Genomic DNA, 21,552 nt, shown 5'->3' on the forward strand with positions numbered 1-21,552 from the left:
CCTGGTTGATCTTGTGTCAGGTGTCTATAGGGCTTCTTGTCGAGAGTTCCAGCCTATGTAGATCACCCAGTCAATCATGAAAGGTGAGCAAAACGGCGAGCCTCACCCAGCTCGGGTATTGGCTAGACGGTAACGGGCCGAAGAACTCTTGACGCAGATTCTACGGAATGGATCGACAACACGGCAGAGAGCGGGGGTTGTATCAGTAGCTTAGCATCGTCCGTCTATCCCTTCACCCTTTTCGGAAGGGATATACTCTTCTTAGCACTTTTTTATCCCGTGGTTCGATTACCTGCTACCGCCGCTATCGTTGATAACCTGCATGTAACGTTGGATACTGTGATGGTTGTGACAAGCTTGAAAGGTGCCAAAGTTTTGCGTTTTAATCATCTGAAACTGTGCTCTGTTTTGGTGATGAGGTTTATAACTTGTGGATTACTGTAAGTCAAACTACCCCCATTTCGGCACCCCCCCCATCTCGGCACCCCCAGCCCCACCAAGCTACACTAAAACCTACTACTTTCTATACATACTATATAACCCTACTTTTAAGACTAAGAATTATACTAAAATTATTTATAGTAATTAAGTACTATATATACTAAAATTTACTATTTTTATATATGTTTAGCTAATACTTACTATATACTAGTAGTTAGAAAGTAAAAGTAGTATTTTACTAGTAATATACTATATTTCTTTTTATAAGCTTTATAACTTAAATTTAAAGCTAAATAGTATATAATAACTACTATAAGTATTTATAGAGTACTACTATAGTTATATAAGGTTTAATTTAATATTACTTACTTAATAGCTTTTTTATAGCTATTTATAAATTTTCCTTACTAAATTAATATAAGTAGAAAACTAACTTCTTTATTTTAAGCTTATTAATAGTAGTATACTATATTGCTCTATATTATAATACTAATTATATAGAAATATACTATAATAAGTAGTTTTTATATTTTAATATAATTTCTTTAAATTATAAAAGATGTTTTAAAAAATGTTAAGGTTTACTAGTAAAATACTAGTAGATACTAACATTAGTATTTATAGTATAATTAGTATATAGTAGATAGAAATAATAGCATATTTACTTTTTAAAGATACTATATTACATACTATTTACTTAAATATATAATTTTATATTAAATATAATAAGTAGGTTTATAGTTATAAGGGTGCTAGAAAGTAGTAGGTTTTGGTGTAGCTTGGTGGGGCTGGGGGTGCCGAGATGGGGGGGGTGCCGAAATGGGGGTAGTTTGACTTACTTTCCACCATGTTTCTATCGTTTTTGTATTTTCTCCCCGTGTTGTGCGCTCGTCCAACCTCGAAAGGAATCGTCTATGCGAAATATTTCAGTCTCTTTCCAACCTTTAGAACTTCGTCCTCAGATGATTGACAATCGCAAACTGTACGACTACTCCAGATACAATCTTTCACAACCTCCAGTCTGCGCTCGATGGACGAGAAACTTGAGGCTAATCAACTCGATTGGCAGCGGCTGCTGCCGTCAAGCGGTCCGCTTTTCCATGTTGGGCAGTCCAGGTTGAGACTTAATTTAGTTCGACTGATCGGGTAGAATTTCTCTGATGCATTAGAAGCCAGCTACCTGGCTTCAATCTTCCGATCGATCATATGCCCGAGCATCATTTCCCGCTCCAACGGCAATAGCATTGGCCGTATCAAGGGCGAATGGACTCTGGATTGCCAGTTCAACGAGCACATCTGAGCAACGGCCGTCTACTTCTTCGACGACAAAGTCGACCACGTACGGTGTCCCTCCGGTGTTCTGGGCAGCACTTTTGAAAGATCACTGTGAGGGGGACGACAATCCCGGCAGCAGCGAAGCCATCAAGTAAATCTTCGGCCTCGCCCTCGTAGGCGCCAACGTCCAGGAGGTGGGATCTGTCACCATGCACGTGGGCCAGATGCTGGTGTAACCCAACATCGCTGTTTCTGGTCGACCAGCTGGTCAGGGTGCTCTCCACCGCGAACGTACCGCCGCATCAGGATGATTGGTGGGCGCGCGAGTTCTGGACCAAGACGGAGCAGTTGAAGCGTTTGCCGAAGGAGATCGTTCACATGATACTGGAGGAGATGGGCGATGGTCTCATCTCGACGCGCCAGGTAACTATGCGGAAAGAGGAAACGGAGGGAGGAAGAGAGGGCAACACTTTTCTAATAGACCAGTGACCTCATTGTTCAAGAACATGTGTTCATTAAACTTGTGAACATAGCGTCCGTAAGTAGGTTTAACGACTAGGCCTATGGATTACGTTGCCCGCGATGAATCGGAAATCGGCAGCCCAGTGACGGTCGTGTTGGGGATCGCCATGTGGCGCGTATTGACGTAGCGTTAAGTGAATTCGGGCTGGAATCATTGGAGGTTCACAACTACCTGGGTTTCAAGACGACAGCACGATGAATAGAAAGCTGAGAACAAACTCAAAGCCGATGCGGCAACTTATAAGCCCCATCCATACTGCCAAACGCCATCAAGACCCAAAACCTCTTCAGCTCATCAAGGCTGCTCATCCTCCGGCAGCGGCTGCAAAAGACCCCTTTCCACAAAGATCTGCCGTTCATGCCGCCATTTCCTCACCGCATTCTCATGCTGCTCGATAATCGATCCCAAACCGAACTTCTCGGGGTCTCGGCACATCTCACACGTTCCCCCCAGCGGACCTCGCCTGTCGTGCTCCGAAGGGTGCTCCACGGCATCGAAGTATTGGTCGCCATCTTCATCCTCGAACCATATGTCGCCCTCGTCGTCCATCTCGGCTCTGTAGCCCGCAAGCTGTAGGGCGCAGCAGAGTGCTTTAACCAGGGGGAATCGCGACATGTGTCGACGCCCTTCTTCAGTGGAGATGACCTGCTTGAAAATGGACGAATCCCACTGGCTTTTCCCTTTCGACTTCATCCCATCCGTCGATGTGCTTTCCCGCTGGTAGTGGTTTTGAACATCCCCCGCGTCTGCAGTGCCAGGTCCGCTGCCTGTCACCGTTCTGTTGGTTGAATCCCCTGGAGAGAAAGCCGGATTGAGAACAAACCGAGAATCTGCGGAATCAATGCGCGAGGCCCAGCGGCCAGCGCTTTTGCGTATTGTTCCATCATCCGACCAGTCTATCATAACCCTTTGGTTTCTCGGTTCCCCGCAACAAGCCCATTCATCAAGCTTATGCTCAATATTAGAAGACCGCGAATCAAAGTAGCTCCATGTCTTCGCTGACCCATCTGCTGTGCCGATGCGGTATGGGTTCTTAACCCATCCCGTTTCCACCTCGTTCCAGTATGATCCGCCGTGGAGCAAAAGGTGCTGCAACAGTGTCACTGTTGATGAGAACATCCAACTAAACTTGTAGACGGTGTTGTGATAGTTCCACCATCCCCTCCAGCCTATGTCCCCTAGCGATGATTGCCCCGAAGTACACTCTTTGAACAGGATCCAGTGTTGAACAGATGTATCGTCCAATCTCCGGTCGAGTATCTCAACACTGGCTTCGGTCCAATGGAGGCTGCTGGTGCTTTTTTCTAGGGCGACAGCGATGTCAACATCAATCTCTGACACTGAGTTGATGGACGGCGGAGTGTCTCCCAGCTTGAGAACTTCGGCAGCATAGATGATATCTGACACACTGCCGACGGCGATGGCACCAGAAAGTGCGTCTCGACCACGAATAATTAAAGTTGATGGAACCCAATCGGTATATCCGCAGGTGTGAAGGAGGCTGATTTGCTCATGAAACTTTGCTTGCGAGCCTGAGTAAAGGTTTTGGGTGGGGTTGTAAGCTAGCTTAGGCGTGTCGAAGCTCACGTTTTGCTGCAACATGAACCTTACAATGTCTGTGTGACCGTGGCGCAAGGCCTGGATAATGGTGGGAGGACGCGTGCTTTTGATGGTTAGTGCGACATGAATTCTCCACGACATCCAAGATAGTTCTCACCTCCAGATTCGACCACCCTTTGCGCAGTGAGTAGTGCAGCCTTGATGCATGAGGTACTTTATCATCTTTAACCTCGTCTTTTCTGTTATGTTCCATCGCTTAGATGTTGGGGGGTATGTGACGATGTGCTGATGACTGTTAGCATCTACTCTCAGAATGTCAAGAGCGATTTGGCACTTGCCTCCAGAAGACCGACGTTATGCCATTCGTCCACGTCATTGATGCTTGCTTGACCTTGTTCAAGCATCATCTTGACGCCATCAAAGTTCCCTGTTCTACAATATTGGAAAATCCGGGAATCGTAGGGTCTTATGTTTACCACGTCAATTCTAGAGCCGACAAGAGAAAAGCTTGTCCAAGCTCGAGTCAACTGCCGAACACCCAGTTCGAATCGTAAAACTCTCTCGTTGAACAAGAAGAAACGCACTCTCAACGAAGAGCGGACCTCCCGGAAAGACGCCGTAGTCTTGACAGCAACGCGACCGCTATACCTGGGGTTTTGCGTCACCCTTCCTGTGCCAGAAGAACATCCGAAGTCCCATTGAGCATGCTGGCTTGGCTGGCTCATTCCGAAATTGTGGAATTCAATGACTGTGTCAACGAATTCATGGCCTGACTTGAGCCCCCTGCTGTTCTCCTTCGTTGTCACTTGTGGAGAAGAAGGAGGAGGAGGACGGTTGGTCGTTCGGTTCGTGTGGGCACTGCTGTCTTTAGTTGAGGACTCTGGACGGTCTAGGACGGGTGTAATCCGAGCGGGTGCAGTCGCCGGGTCACGACAGCGCATGATTTTCTTCAACATGTCAGTGGCGGGCATGTGATTGGAATTGATGTACGCGTGGGGGTCCATACGGTCTGTGTTTCTTTCCAGTAAAGAAACTGATCGTCGCTGGCCGATTGAATCGAAGATTGTATCTCCTTCATCTGCTCAATCAGAGCCGGGAGCATTGCTGCGTTGGAGACTCGCAGGGCCGCGAGGGAGTTGTGTTGGATGGTGGCAAGACGTCTGGGAGCAGTCAGCAAGACAACCATGGGATCACGAGGTTGTTGGCTGGCAACTGACATTGGGATAATCTCGAGGAATTGGTCAAGAGTCTGATTGATGTCTGCCAGATCTTGCATGATCCGAGTGGTCTTCCTCTTGTCGACAAAAGCCCACTGCAGCTTCTTACCCCTCGTCTGGCCGCCAACGCCGGTGGCCAAGCCCTCGATTTCCAACAGGGCCTTGTGATGCGTCTCCAGCTGTTCGAGCAGGATCACCCTGTGGATCTCGGGGAAAACGTCGTCCAGGTCCAGATCCGAGAGGTCGTCGCCAATCTTCTGGACCTGTCCGATGCGGAACTTGAGACGGTCCACCTTCTGAGCCAGCTCGATGATCTCCTTGGGCGCGCCGCGGTAAGAGCAAATGATTCGGACCGTCGTCTGGCCGCATTTGATGCAGAGCTCGGAGAGCTGCGCGATGGCGGCGGTCGCGCCAAGCACCTCGAACCCTGACATTGCGGACGATGCAGCACCTCGCGGGATGGCCGTTGGCAGCACAAGACTTCAACGAGAATGTCACAAGAGTGTACAGGGAAGAAGATTCTGTTTGCAAGGAGGGACGGGCTCAGCCAGTGTTTAACCCGATTTCTCAATGCTGCGGTGGCGGGGCTGACAGTCCTCAGCCAAGTGTAAAAGCCTCAGTGTCCATCAATCATTATGGGGGGGCAGGGGGCGTTCTGAATGGCTAGCCTGCTCGTCGAAGACGCTGCTTGTCCACGTTGTCATACATGGCGGTGGCTCGGGTTCAGGTCGCATATGCACGTACTGCTGGCTGTTGGCTGTGGCCTGCAGGCTTTCCAAAAGGCAGACGGCGGTTGTGTCTGGCCAGAACTATAGAACTGAAGAAGATAAAGAAGAGGCCTCAATCGAGGGTTGTTGTCAATTTGATGCGGAAACGCTTTCTTGTTGGAGGGTATCTAGTCATCATTATCGAACGTTTTCCCTTCTTTCAGGTACTTTCAACGCCGGCCACAGTTCCGGGGGTCTTGAGTCAGTCGCGATGGCTTCGATCAAGATAGACATATTTTGAAGGACGTGTGCAGCAGAGTTGAGATCCCAGAGCATCCGTGGCTCCAACCATGCTCGCCACAGTCGCCTCAGGGCCTGTTTGTCCGTAATCCCTTCCACGACAACGCGGCGTGACTGGACGCGCATTCGCAAGCGATCGCCTGGTAAATGGCATCTCGATTGAGTGATTCTTTGGCTCGACTCGGTCGGTTTTGGGCTCCTTGACAATTGTTTTGAGTCCGGCGGCGACATGACCGTTGGATTTCAACTCGGCTGGGCGCCTGTTTCAACTTTCGCCTCCGGTGCGGCCTTGTCCTCAGTCGATCGCTCCGAAACCACTCCAGAGGGCTTTTCTGCAGAGCTATCAGGCACCACTGTTGAAGCTTCTTCCACCAATTTGTCTTCCAGAGGAGTCGAGGGCTCGGGCTTCGGCCGCCAATACAGACATGTGCTGGAGAACGTAGTGCACGTGCCGTCCTGGGGAAAGGGAAAATGGCTATGGGATGCGTGCATATCACTCATGCACTTGAAATCGCCCTCTTTCATCGTAGCGAATCTAGACTGGTGTCAGCATCCCTTCCAGCCACCAGCGGAGAGATGACATACTCATCCCACACATCCCAGCCCGTGCCGACAAACATGGCAGGCGACGCCTTCTCCAGCGTCGCCTCGTATATGGGCCGGTACATGTGCACAGCAAACACCAGGGTATCTTCGTCAACGGCCTCGAAAGCAGCAGGCGATTCGACGACCTGGTGTCCCAGGTTCGTGAGGAACTCGGTGTCGTTGGGCGTGAAGCGGGGTTCCTGGAACGAACACGGGATGGTCTCCTTGTACAACTCGGCTAGGGTTCGGGTGAGCTGGAGCCACGATACGGTTGCGAACTGAGACGACTGGACATACACAAGACCTCCACGACGGTCAGGAACCCGTCGAGCTGGATGTAGGTCCGCCTCTTGGCGTCCCAGCCGCCGTCCTCCGGGTCGAAGGTGCCGACGCCGAGGCACACGGCCTTCCGGACTGTCCGATGCTTCGCAGCGTTCGTCTCGACCAGCTCCCTCAGCTTCGTGTGGCAGGCGGTGTCGCGCCAGCGGGTCTTGAAGGAGTCGTACTCAGTTGTGATGTCGGCGACGGACTTGTGGATGCGGGGTTCATCGGGTTTGGATGATGCGCCGGGGAGCTTGGGCGACGGCCGAGGGGCGTTCCGCCGGAACCGGGACTTGGACTTGACGTGGGTCCATTCCTCCTGCTTGGGCTTGTCGGTGTCGGGCAGGTCGGCCGCGGCCATGGCGGGCATGTACGTGTGTTTTTGGAGGGGGGTGGTGTAGGTGGTGGGATGATGGTTTGGTGGGATGAACTTTTGGGCCGGCAGAATCCTGCCACCGCCTTCCTTGTGGGGCAAGGCGCAAAAGCTAACAGAACCGGAAGGCGGTGGGACATTTCCGGTGATGAGTTACATAAGCACAGAAGTACCCCCGTACCGACGGTCGCACGCCCAAAGTCTTGTCTGTCGCTCTCATTCTCCCGTCTCGCCGACATGGACAAGAGCTACAATCTCACAAGTCTCACCAGCATAACCCGGATTTTTCAGTCTGAAATCAGGTCCTTGGATTCGTGTTTGAAAAAATACTCCGTCATACCGACCATCCAGCTGCCTATTCGACAAGAAGCGCAGGACCGGACACAGCCGTGACAACATGCCGTTGGTCCTCAACGCAGGACGCAATCCTTCAGCCTCCAGGGCCCTGAACACGGACAAAGAACCATCCAATTGGGACGCCAACGATCCGACCGTAGCGTCTCTCTCGGATGGGGATGACAAGAACGCGTACTGCGGCTGACGGTCTGACCTTGGTCCGGACGCGGCCTTCGATCGGCGGATTCTGGAAAAGCCTGCTTCTGCTTCGCTGGGCGTGTCCGAGTGGACGTTACGCCGCCCGTCAGCTTACCGCCCTTCGGCATTCACGATGAATCCTGCTCACGTCTCTCTGCCGGCACCTGGGCTCCTTCGCGTTGCAAGCGCTCCTTCGAAGAGACAATGTCCGACGCGTCCATGCCATCGCGCTCTACCCGTGATGAAATGGAATCATCATCACGCGAGGATATCGCACGACGAGAGGGCCTCCAGTGAGGTCGAATTCGACGTCGACCATGAAGACCAACAACGGCCGCATGGGCTCCGCCCCGGAAAGACCCCCTAGTTGGGGGGAAGGGCCGGCCTTGATCTCGCCTCCATCTCCTCGGACGACAAGACAGCCAAGAAGATGCAAAAGCCATCTCACACCTTTGCAGGGCCTAGCTTCTCTGCACACCGTTGGATTGTCACTCACGGTCTCCGTCTCCGTCCAAGTGTGGTGGCAGCGGTGGCAGGTTGCACGTAGGTAGCATCCTGTAGCGCATGTGCACAAGGCCCGGCGCTTACACGCCGTCGCATCCCTGCTCGTCGCCTCCACCCTCCCGCCACTCACCGTCGAGATGCCCTCTGCCACCGAGGTGATGCGGCCTCCTATTGGGCACCGGGCCTCCCCGCGCGAAGACCACTAACCCCTGCTGCTTCCATCCCGCAGCGCCTTGCCTGGCGCTCCCGCCCGTCATTGGTGCGCCGTCCCATGTGCTGCGTGCAGAGAGCAGCAGCAAGCAGCAGCAGGGGAGCGGGAAGAGCAAATCGCCCATCGAGCCCTGCAGGCTGGCTGGGGAGTGCAGACCGAACGGGTCGGTTTGTTTGCCCTAGGGACTGAGGACAGCGGTCCGCCCCTGGGAAGATGGGGGCACAGCCGGGGGAGAGGGCGCCTGGCGTTGAACAGCCGGAATCCCATCGGCCCTCTGGTGTGCCATCCGTGTTCGCCCAATCCTCTGTTCACCCACACCACTTACACCCACCCCGGCTCAACCTCCAAGGTCCGAAAGGAGGAAACCTCGATCCTCTTCCGACCATTGGACAGCTGCAAGTGCCAGTGCGAGATGCAGTGAGAGCGCTCGCATGGTCCCCGGCGGCTGGATCGTTCGGCCGGCCACCTTCTGCGCGGCCACCACGACCGTCTTTTCCCCCTCTTCCTCTGGCTAGCCAAATAGCACCCCGTCTGCCGTCCCGTCTGCGTCGGCCCTTTCCTCCCTCTCTTTTCCCTCTTGAAGACTTATTACAAAGCATTGCTCTTTGGCGATTTGGTTTATATATTTCAGAACCAGAACTACTTTGAGCCCTATCCCGTCGAGATAACTGTGAAGCACATAACCGACTTAGAGCCAACCATCGAAAGACTGCCGGACACATCCCGAGATACGCACACGATTAACCCCCTCGACGAGTAAAACGCCAAGCGGGGCCAGAAATTGGACGTACAGGCTGAGGCACGAAGAGCAGCTCGAAGCACGGATTTTCAACTGAGAGGGAGATTGGGGAAGAAGAGGTCCTGAACCTTTCGCCTGACGGAAACACATTGTCGACTTTAGACACAGACTTCACCCATACGCACACACACACACACACACACATCACAGCCAAGATGCTCTTCTCAACACTATCAGCCCTCGTCCTCGCGGCGACGGCATCCGCCCACATCGTCATCTCCTACCCGGGCTGGCGCGGCAACAACCTCATCACCAACGAGACCTACCCCTACGGCATGCAATGGACCTACCCATGTACGTCTTCCCTTTCCTCCTCCTGCGCCCCTCGCCCATTGATGCATTCCCACTAACACAACCCTTTCAGGCGGCGGCCACGGCGTCACGAAGAACCGCACCTACTGGCCCACGACCGGCGGCGCCATCGCCTTCCAGCCCGGCTGGTTCCAGGGCCACGCGCAGGCCTTCATGTACGCCAACATGGGCTTCGGCACCGACGGCCCGGACGGCGGGCCCGCCAACATGTCCCACCCCATGGTCCCCGTCTTCCAGATCCTCGGCCCCAGCAAGAACCCCTACCCGGGCACCGTCTGCCTGCCCCAGGTGCCGCTGCCGGTGAACACGACCGTCAAGGCCGGCGACCACGCCACCATCCAGATCGTCGAGCTCGCTATGCACGGCGCTGCGCTGTTCTCAGTATGTTCCAACTGCCGTATCCCGAGGTTTCCGTTGTTCGTATGAGTGACTAACAACCCTTCGCAGTGCGTCGACATCGAGTTCGCCGAGCCCGGCGACCCCAAGATCGCAAAGGTCAACGAGACCAACTGCTTCAACTCGACCGACATCGGCTTCGCGGACGTCTTCACCATCACGACGAGAGAGTCGGGCCAGGGCTACGCCGCGGCGACGTCGGGCGCCGCGGGGCTGCGATCCGTGCTGGGGACGGCCGGCTGGGTCCCGCTCGTCGTCGGGGCGCTCTGGGCGGCGCTGTAGTCGCCTTCCCACCCCCGTTTTGCTCACTCCACACCACAGAGGGAAATCGGGTTTGAAGTTGGTCTTATTAAACGAAGCGACGTTGGGAGGTGATTTGTGGGCGGATTGAATTATACTATACTATACCTCTTGGGGATGGCACATCTTGTACATCTCGGGCATAAAAGACGGCGTTTTTTCTTTTCTTCTTCTGTTGTTTGATTCCTGTATTGGAGGGGAGGGAGCAAACTTTTTCTTGAGACGAGCGTTCGCATCTGACGTCGAAGTCGTCGCATTATTTCCCTCTTATTTTATTCTTTACGATTTTAGCAAACATGCCCCTCGACCCGGTTCTTCAATTCGGGTTCGAGAGGGGAAGGCGGGGGGGGGGGGGGGGGGGGGGGGAGGAATCCTTTTGTATCCCCCTTGCCGATGGTGGGTTCAAGGACCCAGCGATAGTACTCGCTCAAGGCGAGTGGAATCCAATCTACACTCAAAGTTCACAATTAGGAGGGCAACCATTCATGTGTCGATGTACTCAAGAGTCGCCGGACGGTTCCTTGTATGAAACACGTTTCTCACCACAACCCAAACCATGGCTTCAATACACGAATTACGACGGCCCGGATGGCCCCGAGAGGTATATAACCCACCAACTCAGCACAGGCACAAAAGACGAGATGACATGAATATCAGATTCTTGATTACGCCTCAAGGTTCTAAAGTGGCTACCCATCGGCGCCCAGTCAAAAAGAAAGCTGCTCCGCGGACGACTTCCGGCCCTCTGAAACGGCCGCCCGCCCACCGTTGCGCCGCAGCTTCAGCAAGCGCCGATGTCTGTGACCGCCATACGGCCGTCGACTTTCCGAGAGTTCCCATAACTCATGCCTCATTACCATGCATTCCCGTCGGTCCGTCTCGTCACAGCAGCTGGAGAGCCTCCTGGCCCACGTGCTTGACACGCGGTTCCGACACCCTGTCGATGGCTGTCTTGATCCAGCCCTCGCCTCCCAGAGACTTGACCTCGGCCTTGTTGCTCGAGACATACGTCCCCAGTGCGACAAGCGCCCGGTAGACGACTTCGGGGTCGGACTGCGCCGACAGGATCTTGCCGAGAGCCGCGATGAAGCGCTTCGACTCGGGCGCCGTCCTTTCCTTGGTGGCGAGCACGGCGTAGTTGATGAGTGTGGTGGTGGCAGCAATGAGGACGTTGCGGTTGAATTGCCCGATCGGCGCGCCGCCGGCTATGCCGAGCACGCGCTCGAGAACCGTTGCGGCGAGACTGGCCTCTTTGGCCGCCAGCGCTCGGCCCTTGGGCGAGCTGAAGATGTTGGCGAATGTCCGCAGACCCATCATGGCCGAGTTCTCGTTTGGTTCGGCGCCGTCCGTGGCTTCCAGCGCGCTGATCGAGGCAATCTTGAGGAACGAGGCCCCCGGGGCGGCCAGCTCGGCAGCGAGCGGTGCCGGGGCGACGCATCGCAGAAGATCGAGACCGGCGAGCCGCTCGGCATACGGCCAGTGCGAGACAATCTTAACCGCAAGGTCGATACCTTCTTGGCTGACGGGCTTGGACGACTCGATGGCCTCCTTGACAGCCTTGAGGGTGTTTTGCTCAGCAGGGTTGAGAGCCGTGTCCTTGCGGCCTGCCGAAATCATGTTCGCATTGATGGTGAGGATCTTGTTGACCATGGCATCGTACTTGCCCGCCGTGATGAAGAGGTACTCGGTATGGGGCAGCAGCCTCGGAGCCGCTGACTCGGACTCGCCGGGGCGGTATCTCGACTCGGTGCCGTAGGGGTCGGGACCCGCTGCCGGCGCAGACTGGCCGAGAGTCGCACCTTGGGTGTTTTGTGTGATGAAGCTGGCGACATTGTCCAGGTAGCTCAGCGGGAGCTCGTTGTCGTTGAGGAACTTGGTCGCAGCATCGTAGGGGTTCTGCGACAGGTTGTAAGGCAGCTTAAGAGGCGGCTTGCCGTCTTCGATATCGACATCAAAGACAAAGTCATACGACTTGCCGTTGTATTCCGTCTTCTTACCGCTGCTGCCGGCCGAGTCGACAACCGTGCCGATGTTGACCCACTGCTGCTGGCCTGCACAAAGTTAGCCACAGATTGTAGGAATGTCGAGATGAAAACATACTCTGAGACCATTGATGGGCAGTGATCAAGCCGTTGCCCTCGTTGATCATCTGCACCTGGCCCTCCTTGGTGCCCGATCGGGACTGGAGGAACTCGGGGCCGGGCAGTTTCTCCTTGTTGATGTCGGGTAATTGTTGCTGGGGGATGGCCGAGGCCTTGACGGACTCCTCGAAGGCGGAGACGGCCTCGGCAGCGGCTGTCCGCTCGGTGCTACGTGTAAAGACACGAGCGATGCCATCGCTGGCTCCCGTCACGATGTCTCCCGTCTCCTGGTTCGCCGCCACCGTCCACACCGAGATGGCGGGATGTGTGATGGTCTGGACGCACTCGTTGCCCTTCCATATCCGCACAGTGCGGTCCTCCCCAGAGCTGACCAGTTCACCCGAAGGCAAGGTCGCCAATGCGTAGATGAAGTTCTCATGACCAATGAGCTCACCGACCTGCTGACCGTTGAGCTTCCACAGGCGAATGATGCCATCGTTGCTAGCGCTGGCGATATCGGCTCCGCTCGGATGGCCCTTGGGGAGCTTGGCGAGGGCGCGGACGACCTCGGAGGTTGAAATGGTAGACTGGGGCTCGGCGTCGCCGGCAACGGCGGAGCGCAGATTGTATATGCGGATATTTGTGTCGGCGCAGCCCGTGAGAACCGTTTCTTCGTCGTAGGCGAGCACCGCCCACACGCTCTTATCGTGACCACCGAGGCGAACCTCGGGCTCCCAGGTGGCGGTGTTCCATACAATGGCCTGAGCATCCCATCCACCCGACACGACGTAGGATCCCTTGGGCGACGCATCGAGGGAGCAGACGTTCTGGGAGTGGCCGACCAACAGGCGCTCGGCATTGTCGGTCGGGGCAGCTTGGGGTTGCTTGATTTCGACGATGGTGTCCTTGCCACCCGAGGCAATTAGGCCATCGGGGTAGGCTTTGGAAGGTGGGAGGTATGTGACAGAGTTGACGAATTCCGAGGTTTGACTCGTGACGGAGGCTTCGAAAGCGGGAGGGGAATCGGATGTTTGGCGCCAAACCCGAACGCTGCCGTCTCGCGAGGCGGACAGGACTGTCTGGGGGTTCGGGAAGCTGACGGCCTTGACCTGTGGGTTGGATAAATACGTTAGCTGTGAAGGTGAGCGATGAAGCGTCGTGTACTTACGTCTGAGTCGTGGCCACTCAGCTGGGCGGAGAGCTTGAAGTCTGCCATGGCGGCTGGGGCGGTATAGAGGGAAGGAGGGGTTGTCGCGAGAGAGTAAGAGGACGGGAAAAAAAAAAAAAAGGACGAGATGCAAGGCAGCAACACACGCACACACCCCGGGTTGATGATTCGCGTGGGGGATATTTGGTGTTGTTTGGGTTTATAGTGTTGCTCAGGGTGCGGTGGTGTTGGTGCTGGTGTTGGAGCTGTTGCTGGTGCTGCTGCCCGGCGGGAATAGGTAACTGGACGATGACGATGCGAGCGGGAACACTGAAGCCCCACTGCGCCACAAGGGGCGGGGGACAGACAGCATCGTGGTGGTAGCAGTACCAGTACCAGTACCAGTACCAGTAGCAGCGGCAGCAGCAGCAGTAGCAGCGGGGGCGGCGTCGCACCTCAAGTTTTGGAGGCAGGCGGTGGTCCCCGGGGCAATCAGCTGCATCCCTGCCAACGCCAACGATGAGGTACCCACACCGGCACCTTTCAGCTTCTTTTGAGTTCCCTGAGCACACCAGCCACAGGCCAGACGCTGACAAAGGGCCGAGCGGGTGGATTCATTGCTTAGCTAACTGGCCACTTAGGTAAGTTCTCATCAACTTAGCCATCTGTCAAGCCACATTTAGAGTACTCCACTTACCCAAGGTAGCTCAGGAACCCGATTCCAGCACCAGCACCGCGGGGTCATTTCTGATTACTCGTGGCAGGACCGGTTTCAGGGGTCTCTATACTCCTCCTCCTCTCCTTCTTCCAGCTCCCAAACGACGCTAGGGAACAATCCAGACAAGTCTAGTCCCCTTTAGGCAGCAAGTCACCCCACCACCAGTGCTGTGACTGGCCAAGAGGCTGCATTGGCCCTGCTCCGACCCGGGAAATACTCCCCACTTCTTTTATTTCCTCAGCGCGCCTTTCTCGTTGCTTTCGCATCCATTTCCTCTCCCCGCGCGCAGCTTTTCTCTCAATTTCCTTTCCCTTTTTTCCCCCTTTCTCTGATTGTGCTTTGCTTCTGCTCTGCCTTTCTTCTGCTGTCGCCGCCGTCGTCGCTGTTGTTGCTGCTGCTGCTACTGCTGCTGCTGTTGTTGCCTCGACCAGGAGCCTTTTCTCACGACCTCATCGCCTACTCTACGAACACTCACGACGTTACGGCTGTATTTGATTGTCTCTCCTTTTTTTTAGCTCAAACAATTGCTCGTCTCGATTGCCATCTCATCTCATCCCAACCGCAACCAACCGACGACAGCTTGATACCCTCTCTACGACGCATCTACGTTGCGCCTGCGATCATCACGATACCAAATCAACCCTCTCCTTTCCCTCCGACCACCAACCGCAACCCCTCCGATACCACCAACACTGCCGACGATATGGCTTCCCCCTCCCCCGCTCCTCCCGCCGCCGAAACCTCGCGTCAATATGTCCCTCTGACCTGCCACGGCCACTCGCGACCTGTGCCTCACGTCTGCTTCTCCGGCCTCGAGAAGGGCGAGCAATACTACATGATCTCGGCCTGCAAGGGTAAGCTCGCGACAATGGAATCCGCCGCGTCGCGACCAGGGCCGCCTTGCTAACCCTGCTTGTCGCAGATGGAAACCCTATGCTGCGCGACGGCATCACTGGCGACTGGTATGTTTACTGTCATGTCCCGTGCCTCGACTCGCCTACGACCCAGCACACTGACGCGGCATCACCAGGATCGGAACCTTCATCGGCCACAAGGGTGCCGTCTGGCAGGCCAGATTGAGCCCCGACGCCTCCAACGCGGCCACCGCCTCGGCCGACTTCACCGCGTGAGTCTCGCCGTCCGATGCCGCCGCCGCCCCTGTCCCCGAGCAACAACTGACAAGCCGCAGCAAGGTCTGGGACACCCACAGCGGAGAGGTTCTCTACACCCTCCAGCACAACCACATCGTCCGCGCCGTCGCCTACCCGCCCGACAACTCGGAGCTCATCGCGACCGGAGGAATGGAGAAGAAGCTGCGCGTCTTCGACCTCAGCGACTTCGCCCCCGACCCCAACTCGCCCGCTGGCACCCCCATCACCGTCCCTGCGTCGGCCGGCTTTGAGATTGGCGAAGGCACCCACACGGGATCCATCAAGTTCATCGCCTGGACCAAAGATCCTAACACGATTGTTACCGCCTCCGATAACACCCTTCGCTGGTTCGATCTCCCCACGCGCACCGTCATCCGCCAGGAGGTCCTCGACGGCGAGATCAAGTCTTGCGAGCTCGTCTCGCTGGCACCCGAGTTCACCTCTCCCAGCGACATTGGCGGTGGTCTTCCCGTCCTGTCTGTGGCGGCCGGCAAGTGGGTGTACTTCTGGGGCGGCCCCCAGGCCTCGGACGAGCTGAAGCGCATCGAGCTGAAGCACGGCGTCGCCAGCGTCGGCCTCGACCTCAAGGGTCGCAAGATCGTCATGGGAGAGGAGCCGGGCACCTGGGCGCGCGTCTGCCGCTGGGAAGACGGTACCGATATTGGTAAGTTTTGTCGGGAGAGGATGGTTGTGTGCGGAGCGTCCACTAACATAACAACCCACCCATCCAGAAACCCTCAAGGGCCATCACGGACCCATCTGGTCCATCGCCTTCTCACCCGACGGCAAGCTTTACGGAACCGGCTCGGAAGACGGCACAATCAAGATGTGGAAGAACTGCGACGGGTTCTACGGCCTGTGGCGTGGCGGCGCCCCCAACGCGGAACGCAACGTGGATTAGAGAAGCACGTCGTCCAGCATGGCGTCGCGCCACGAAGGAAGCGACGCCTACACCCCCTCGAGCAGCCGGGTCTCGTCGGGCTCGCACTTTGACGGGACGGCGCACCTCAGCAACAACTCGCTCGCCGAAACGCCGGCCATTGCCCATCAGCTAATGGATCGGTTCTTTGCCACAGCGGCGGGCCGGTCCCTAGCGGAGGATGGGTCGCCGGGGCGAAGGGATCGTTGCTAGTACAAGACGGAGTGAACAAACTCGCCGTCGCTGCCCTTGAGCGGCATGGGCTTGGCTTGGAGCATCCTGATGATGTAGAGATGCACATAAGCAAGCACCGTACGGCCGAGCTCGAGTGTGTTGAACTAGATGAGATGTCCACAAGCGTCATGAAATTAGGCTAGATGGTTGCCACCAATGGCGGGTCGATATCACCAATACACAATTACCAAGCGTCTGTCGTCCTTGCTCGCGATACACTCACTGACTGGGCCTAGAACGAGGGCCGGCTGTCGCACATGTTCCGAACCGGGTTTATTTATGCATGCTCTTATATCCGTACACTAGGGGGATACTACAGGCATGCGAAAGGAGCGTGTTTGACCTACACCTACGAGTTGCTGACTGCATAATCCCAGTCGGCCCAACTTTGGACCGCTAGTCAGCAGGTGATTTGGTAATGGTGCACTGTGGGAGCCGACGCTGACCAACTCAAGATAGTTAGCATCGCGGACAGTCATTTCCCGTATCAACTTGGAGTTTGATGTTGGAGACCAGGTCGAGCAAAAGATGCGGACAAGGCGATCACTGTGTCTCCGAGCGGGCCAGTGAATTATTAATTGAACGGTGAGATGGTTACTCCGTCGAGACTACTCTGTCTCTCATACCGGAGCCCATAATGATCGACATGTCTGTGAGTTGATGAGTTATAAGCTGGCTCACCATCACCAGTTGGCAGCGTAACATAGACTTAGTTACACCACGCTCAACATCATACCGTACATCACAAGCAAGACCGCACTTACACTTACTTACACTATGAGTTCCACCCAACCGCCCTCAACCATCATGGACGACCTCCCGTCCCCAGACGACCTTTCTCGATTCGACGGCTTCACCATCCTCACGACAACCTACAAGACGGTCGCGGGACACGCCATTGCGACAGACGTCCTGGTCCCGAAGAGCCTCACCGCAAGCGCCTCGTCGGCCCCCGCCAAGCCCAGCCCCATCATCCTGCGCTACCACGGCGGCGGCTTCATCACCGCCTCGACCCTGTACCCCGGCTTCTTCCAGCCGTGGTACCTGGAGCTCGCGGCGCGCCACTCGGCCGTCATCGTCACGCCCAACTACCGCCTCGCCCCCGAGGCGTCCATGGACGACATCTTCGAGGACATCGAGGACCACTGGGCGTGGATGCGGCGCGAGCTGCCGGCCTTTGTGCGGGAGGCGACGGACGGCCGCGTCAACGTCGACCTGGGCCGCGTCCTCACGGCCGGCGACTCGGCCGGCGGGTACCTGGGCATCATGATGGGACTGGCCCACGCCGACGAGGTCCGCGCCGTGACGGCGGCGTACCCGTGCGTCGACATGGCGGACGACCACTTCGCGAAGGGGACCGCGAAGCCGCCGTTCGGGATGGACACGCCGCGCGGCGTGCTGGACGAGCACTACGAGAAGATGCGCAGGGGCGAGGTCCCCGCCGTCGTCTCGGAGGACGCGGGCCTCGCCCGGGGAGCTCTGATGCTCGCCGCCATCCAGCACGGCGGCTTCGCCCGGCTGTTCCCCCTCGCGAAGCGGCACCTGTTCCCGCTCGAGCGGCTGAGGGACGGCGCGCGGTTCCCGCGGGGCGGCGTGTTTGTGTGGCACGGCCAGCAGGACAGCGTCGTGCCCGTCGGGGGCGCTTTGCGGCTCGAGAAGGTCGTGAGGGAGGTCGACCCGGAGCTGGACTTCCGGCTGACGTTGAGGGACGGCGAGCACGGGTTCGATCAGCACGCGAAGCTGGATGACGCGTGGTTGGAGGAGGGGCTTCGGGGGCCGGTGAGGGCCTGGTTGGAGTAAGGTTCGTGTCGGTGTAAAACTCGCTTTCAGTTCCCGCGTCATGAAACGGTCAGCCGGTGGGATTTCACCCTCTGTATGTGAAATGAGCGAATGTAGGGCCAGCAGGTGTAGATACTTATGGGCCTCGAGGATTAGAGCGACTCTTTGTAACGTTGAATTTCCATCTACTGCATCTACAGCCTTAGGCTCAGGGTGTTGTAACGAATCCCTGAGCTGACCCGGTGAGAGCTTTGTCTTGCAATTTGCAATAATGCCATCAATACACAGACACATCCATCACATCACCTTCCCCCCTCCAAAAAAAAAAAAAAAAAAAAAAGAAGAAGCCCTTTCTGTCTCTCGCCTAGACAGACCTTTCCTGGTATCTAATACGTGAATTCCTAAGGAGCGATTGGTTCTGGCTAAGAAATAACCAAGCTCCTATACACAATCATTATCGTCCGTAACCTATGGTTGGCTGAGACGCTCTGCTTCGTTCCAATCCAAGGCTAAAAATAAGTCAACTAGATATCTCAGTTACTCTGTAAACTTCGACCTTCCTTTCTCTAGTATCCTGTGATACGAGACCTTGACAAAGGATATTTCTCCTGACCGTTTTTTGCATCGGCATCCAATCAACTCTAACCCTGCAGCTCCCATGTCTGCCTCTGGCCCGGCCCCAAAGGAGCTTCGTGAATTCTGCCGTCATTGACGCCCACAGGATAGTTGTATCGATCGTTAGGTTCGTTTGACGAAAAATGCTTTTGGTTGTTGGTCGTCGAGGCATAATTGTTGCCGTTATTCTGTCTCCTGCGCTTATTGCGGACAAGGAGGTATACGACGAGGGCGAGGATTCCATTGCCGGCTGCAGCACCGATAGCAATACCTACAATGGCGCCGGTAGAAAGGCCCGCCGATGAGTTATTGCTGTCGTTCTGAAGGCTTCCTGTGGGCGAAGCTTGGGTTGTCGCAGGCGCAGTTGTCGCAGGCGCAGTTGTCGTCGGCAAGGATAGACTTGAGGTTGCGGTGGAGGTTGGCACAGTCGTTGGTGCCACCTTTGCGGCGTTAGAGATTTTGGAACCTCGCCAATCAGATTGGACTGAACCAACTCACCGAGATAAACTTGATCCCCCAAGCTTCGATACCCTCGACTGTGAATGGTGTACGTGTCACTGGCTCTTCCGTAGGGGTCGGTATTCCAATGTCAGTGATCACACCTGTCCACACAGCGCCGACAGTACCTGTTCCGTGGCAGCCATACTCATGGTCCTTGCACATGAACGAAAAGGCGTTGCCAGTAACACTGTAATCAATCAAAGCGTCAACAGGTCATTCGTTACATCTCTCTGACGATCGGAAACCCAAATGTAACTGGTGAGCTTTCAACAAGAGAACAACGATAAACGGACCTAGGACAGCACGTCACCGTGCTAACTGGCTTCCCCGACCTATCTGGGCCGGCGGTGGCACAAGCACGGGTGTACCCGGAGGGACAGTCACCATCCGTTTGGTAGGGAGTGTTGATGGTGAAGGATGGGGGGAAACAGTCGCCTGTAGGCACATTGCCAGTCAATACAGGCGTGGGCGTCCCGTACAAATTGCTGAAGTAGCCACCGCTGAGGAGCACTCGGTAATAAAGTGTACTGGCGAAGCAAGACGTCGGGGCGGTCCATGACGACGGGATTGTAGGTAACGAGTCTATGTTGAAGGTGTTTGACATGACTGTATGCTGTGGATTCTTCAGCACCTAAACGCGCGTAGGACAAGATCAATGAGAATGAGAAGAGAAGTAAGTCTGGGATTAGTGCTGGGAAGGTTGCCGGGCAAAGTCAACGATGATTCATGCAGAGTTGCAGGTAGTTAGTACAAGTATGTAAGAACGAGAGTCGGGCGGGATAGCAAAAACCCGGAATGCGAAGAGCCAGCCAAGAACAATCAAGCAGGGGATGTAGTCCGCACATCGAAGCCGTACTATGTATATTGGTTTGCCTCGCCGCCCCCGTCAACATGCATCACACTCGTCTACCCCGGCTCTGAGCATCCCTGATGGTGCATATTCGACGAGGGTATGATCGTGGGTGTGGCAGGAGACGCAGCGCTTAACGATGTGTTTCAAAATGTCCAAAAGCGAGATTTTCGATAGAGATGTGCTAGAGGATCCTATCAACACATTTTTCCATAGCCCTCGAGACTCTGCAATGATCTGAAGCTTTTTGTTTTTGTTCTCTGGAGTATCGGCTTGGTGCTGTTGCAAAATACCCTCGATTGGGTTCATGGACCGTTAGCTCGAGTCGCTTGATCAGGCTGTGCTCGCGACATCATGACGGTCGACTTGCACCAACAGCAAAAAGTCACGGGCGTCAAAGTCTCCATTTGCGACACTTTTAAGCTTAATGATTGGGCAGTCCCTACCAAGGGTGCTTCTTCCACCCATGCAGAAATGTCTTGAGGCAGAGCGCCAACCTATTTTTGGTGCTGGCCTGCAACCAATAAAAAGTCTTTGTAGGTTCGGTCCAAGGTCGTTGCTGCAAGTTGGTTCCCTTTCCTGTGAGGGCCCGAGACATTGGACAACTGTTACACCAATTGCTACATGTGCGACCTCAAGAGGGACCCGTCTTGGCCACGTACCTTGGTTAAATTAATTGCCTTGGTATGCCAGGATCCTCACCGAGGGGCGGGGGGTTCTGGCGGTATGTACCATACCATATACCCAGCGCGTAAAAGACGGGAAAACACCCCACCCACCGGCCTAAACTCTGGCTGGCTACATTCTGTTCATCATCCTTGCTTCGCCTATCCCCCCACCTCTTCTCGCCCCTTGTTCCAGCCGCCGCTGGTCCCGAGAGGTCTGCCACCCCTCCCAGTGTCCCAGTTGGAGGCAATGAGGCAGGTGATTAATCACAAAATTTGGGTAATCAGCTGTTTGTTGCCTGCATCCGTTGCCAATTTTCTTTTTGACCCACGCGGCCCATGGCTACTTCACATAACGGGCATAGAAGTCTTGTTTGGATCTCTTCCGAGAAGAGTGGACCCCACACAAGCTTTACTAAGTAGGTGTAATCTGTGAGAGATGTCATCAGCTCAATCACCGCACCAGCCAGTCAAACTTGCAGTTTCATTTTCTGTTTAACTTTTCCTCAACCTTTCCCCCCTCCTCTTGGCAAG

The 21,552-nt window shown here is 55.3% G+C and overlaps 7 protein-coding genes across 7 annotated transcripts; 3 read left to right on the top strand and 4 right to left on the bottom strand.

Annotated features, from left to right (window-relative positions):
* Nucleotides 1–1,627: 1,627 nt before the first annotated feature.
* On the bottom strand, nucleotides 1,628–5,450 carry CH63R_09779 (Ankyrin unc44; the record flags this gene model as incomplete). Its single annotated transcript, XM_018304753.1, has 7 exons — nucleotides 1,628–1,711; nucleotides 1,785–1,962; nucleotides 2,012–2,190; nucleotides 2,615–3,902; nucleotides 3,957–4,084; nucleotides 4,276–4,746; nucleotides 4,806–5,450. The coding sequence occupies 7 exons, from the start codon at nucleotides 5,448–5,450 to the stop codon at nucleotides 1,628–1,630; spliced, it is 2,973 nt and encodes a 990-aa protein (XP_018154177.1).
* An 816-nt stretch (nucleotides 5,451–6,266) lies between these two features.
* On the bottom strand, nucleotides 6,267–7,299 carry CH63R_09780 (uncharacterized protein; the record flags this gene model as incomplete). Its single annotated transcript, XM_018304754.1, has 3 exons — nucleotides 6,267–6,558; nucleotides 6,609–6,846; nucleotides 6,906–7,299. 3 exons carry the CDS (start codon nucleotides 7,297–7,299, stop codon nucleotides 6,267–6,269), a joined length of 924 nt encoding a protein of 307 aa, XP_018154178.1.
* Nucleotides 7,300–9,505: 2,206 nt separating this feature from the next.
* On the top strand, nucleotides 9,506–10,340 carry CH63R_09781 (uncharacterized protein; the record flags this gene model as incomplete). Its single annotated transcript, XM_018304755.1, has 3 exons — nucleotides 9,506–9,644; nucleotides 9,715–10,043; nucleotides 10,110–10,340. 3 exons carry the CDS (start codon nucleotides 9,506–9,508, stop codon nucleotides 10,338–10,340), a joined length of 699 nt encoding a protein of 232 aa, XP_018154179.1.
* Nucleotides 10,341–11,240: 900 nt separating this feature from the next.
* CH63R_09782 (Polyubiquitin binding protein (Doa1 ufd3)) lies at nucleotides 11,241–13,655 on the bottom strand (the record flags this gene model as incomplete). Its single annotated transcript, XM_018304756.1, has 3 exons — nucleotides 11,241–12,409; nucleotides 12,459–13,548; nucleotides 13,608–13,655. The coding sequence occupies 3 exons, from the start codon at nucleotides 13,653–13,655 to the stop codon at nucleotides 11,241–11,243; spliced, it is 2,307 nt and encodes a 768-aa protein (XP_018154180.1).
* A 1,352-nt stretch (nucleotides 13,656–15,007) lies between these two features.
* CH63R_09783 (WD repeat domain-containing protein) lies at nucleotides 15,008–16,356 on the top strand (the record flags this gene model as incomplete). The annotated part of the gene is made up of 5 exons (XM_018304757.1): nucleotides 15,008–15,158; nucleotides 15,227–15,266; nucleotides 15,335–15,430; nucleotides 15,494–16,119; nucleotides 16,187–16,356. 5 exons carry the CDS (start codon nucleotides 15,008–15,010, stop codon nucleotides 16,354–16,356), a joined length of 1,083 nt encoding a protein of 360 aa, XP_018154181.1.
* A 1,059-nt stretch (nucleotides 16,357–17,415) lies between these two features.
* CH63R_09784 (Beta-lactamase) lies at nucleotides 17,416–18,408 on the top strand (the record flags this gene model as incomplete). Its single annotated transcript, XM_018304758.1, has 1 exon — nucleotides 17,416–18,408. One exon carries the CDS (start codon nucleotides 17,416–17,418, stop codon nucleotides 18,406–18,408), a length of 993 nt encoding a protein of 330 aa, XP_018154182.1.
* Nucleotides 18,409–19,028: 620 nt separating this feature from the next.
* CH63R_09785 (uncharacterized protein) lies at nucleotides 19,029–20,107 on the bottom strand (the record flags this gene model as incomplete). Its single annotated transcript, XM_018304759.1, has 3 exons — nucleotides 19,029–19,442; nucleotides 19,501–19,690; nucleotides 19,797–20,107. The coding sequence occupies 3 exons, from the start codon at nucleotides 20,105–20,107 to the stop codon at nucleotides 19,029–19,031; spliced, it is 915 nt and encodes a 304-aa protein (XP_018154183.1).
* Between the last annotated feature and the right edge of the window lie 1,445 nt (nucleotides 20,108–21,552).

This window comes from Colletotrichum higginsianum (assembly GCF_001672515.1).
Source record: "Colletotrichum higginsianum IMI 349063 chromosome 7 map unlocalized unitig_7, whole genome shotgun sequence".
In the NCBI taxonomy this organism is placed as follows: Eukaryota; Fungi; Ascomycota; class Sordariomycetes; order Glomerellales; family Glomerellaceae; genus Colletotrichum; species Colletotrichum higginsianum.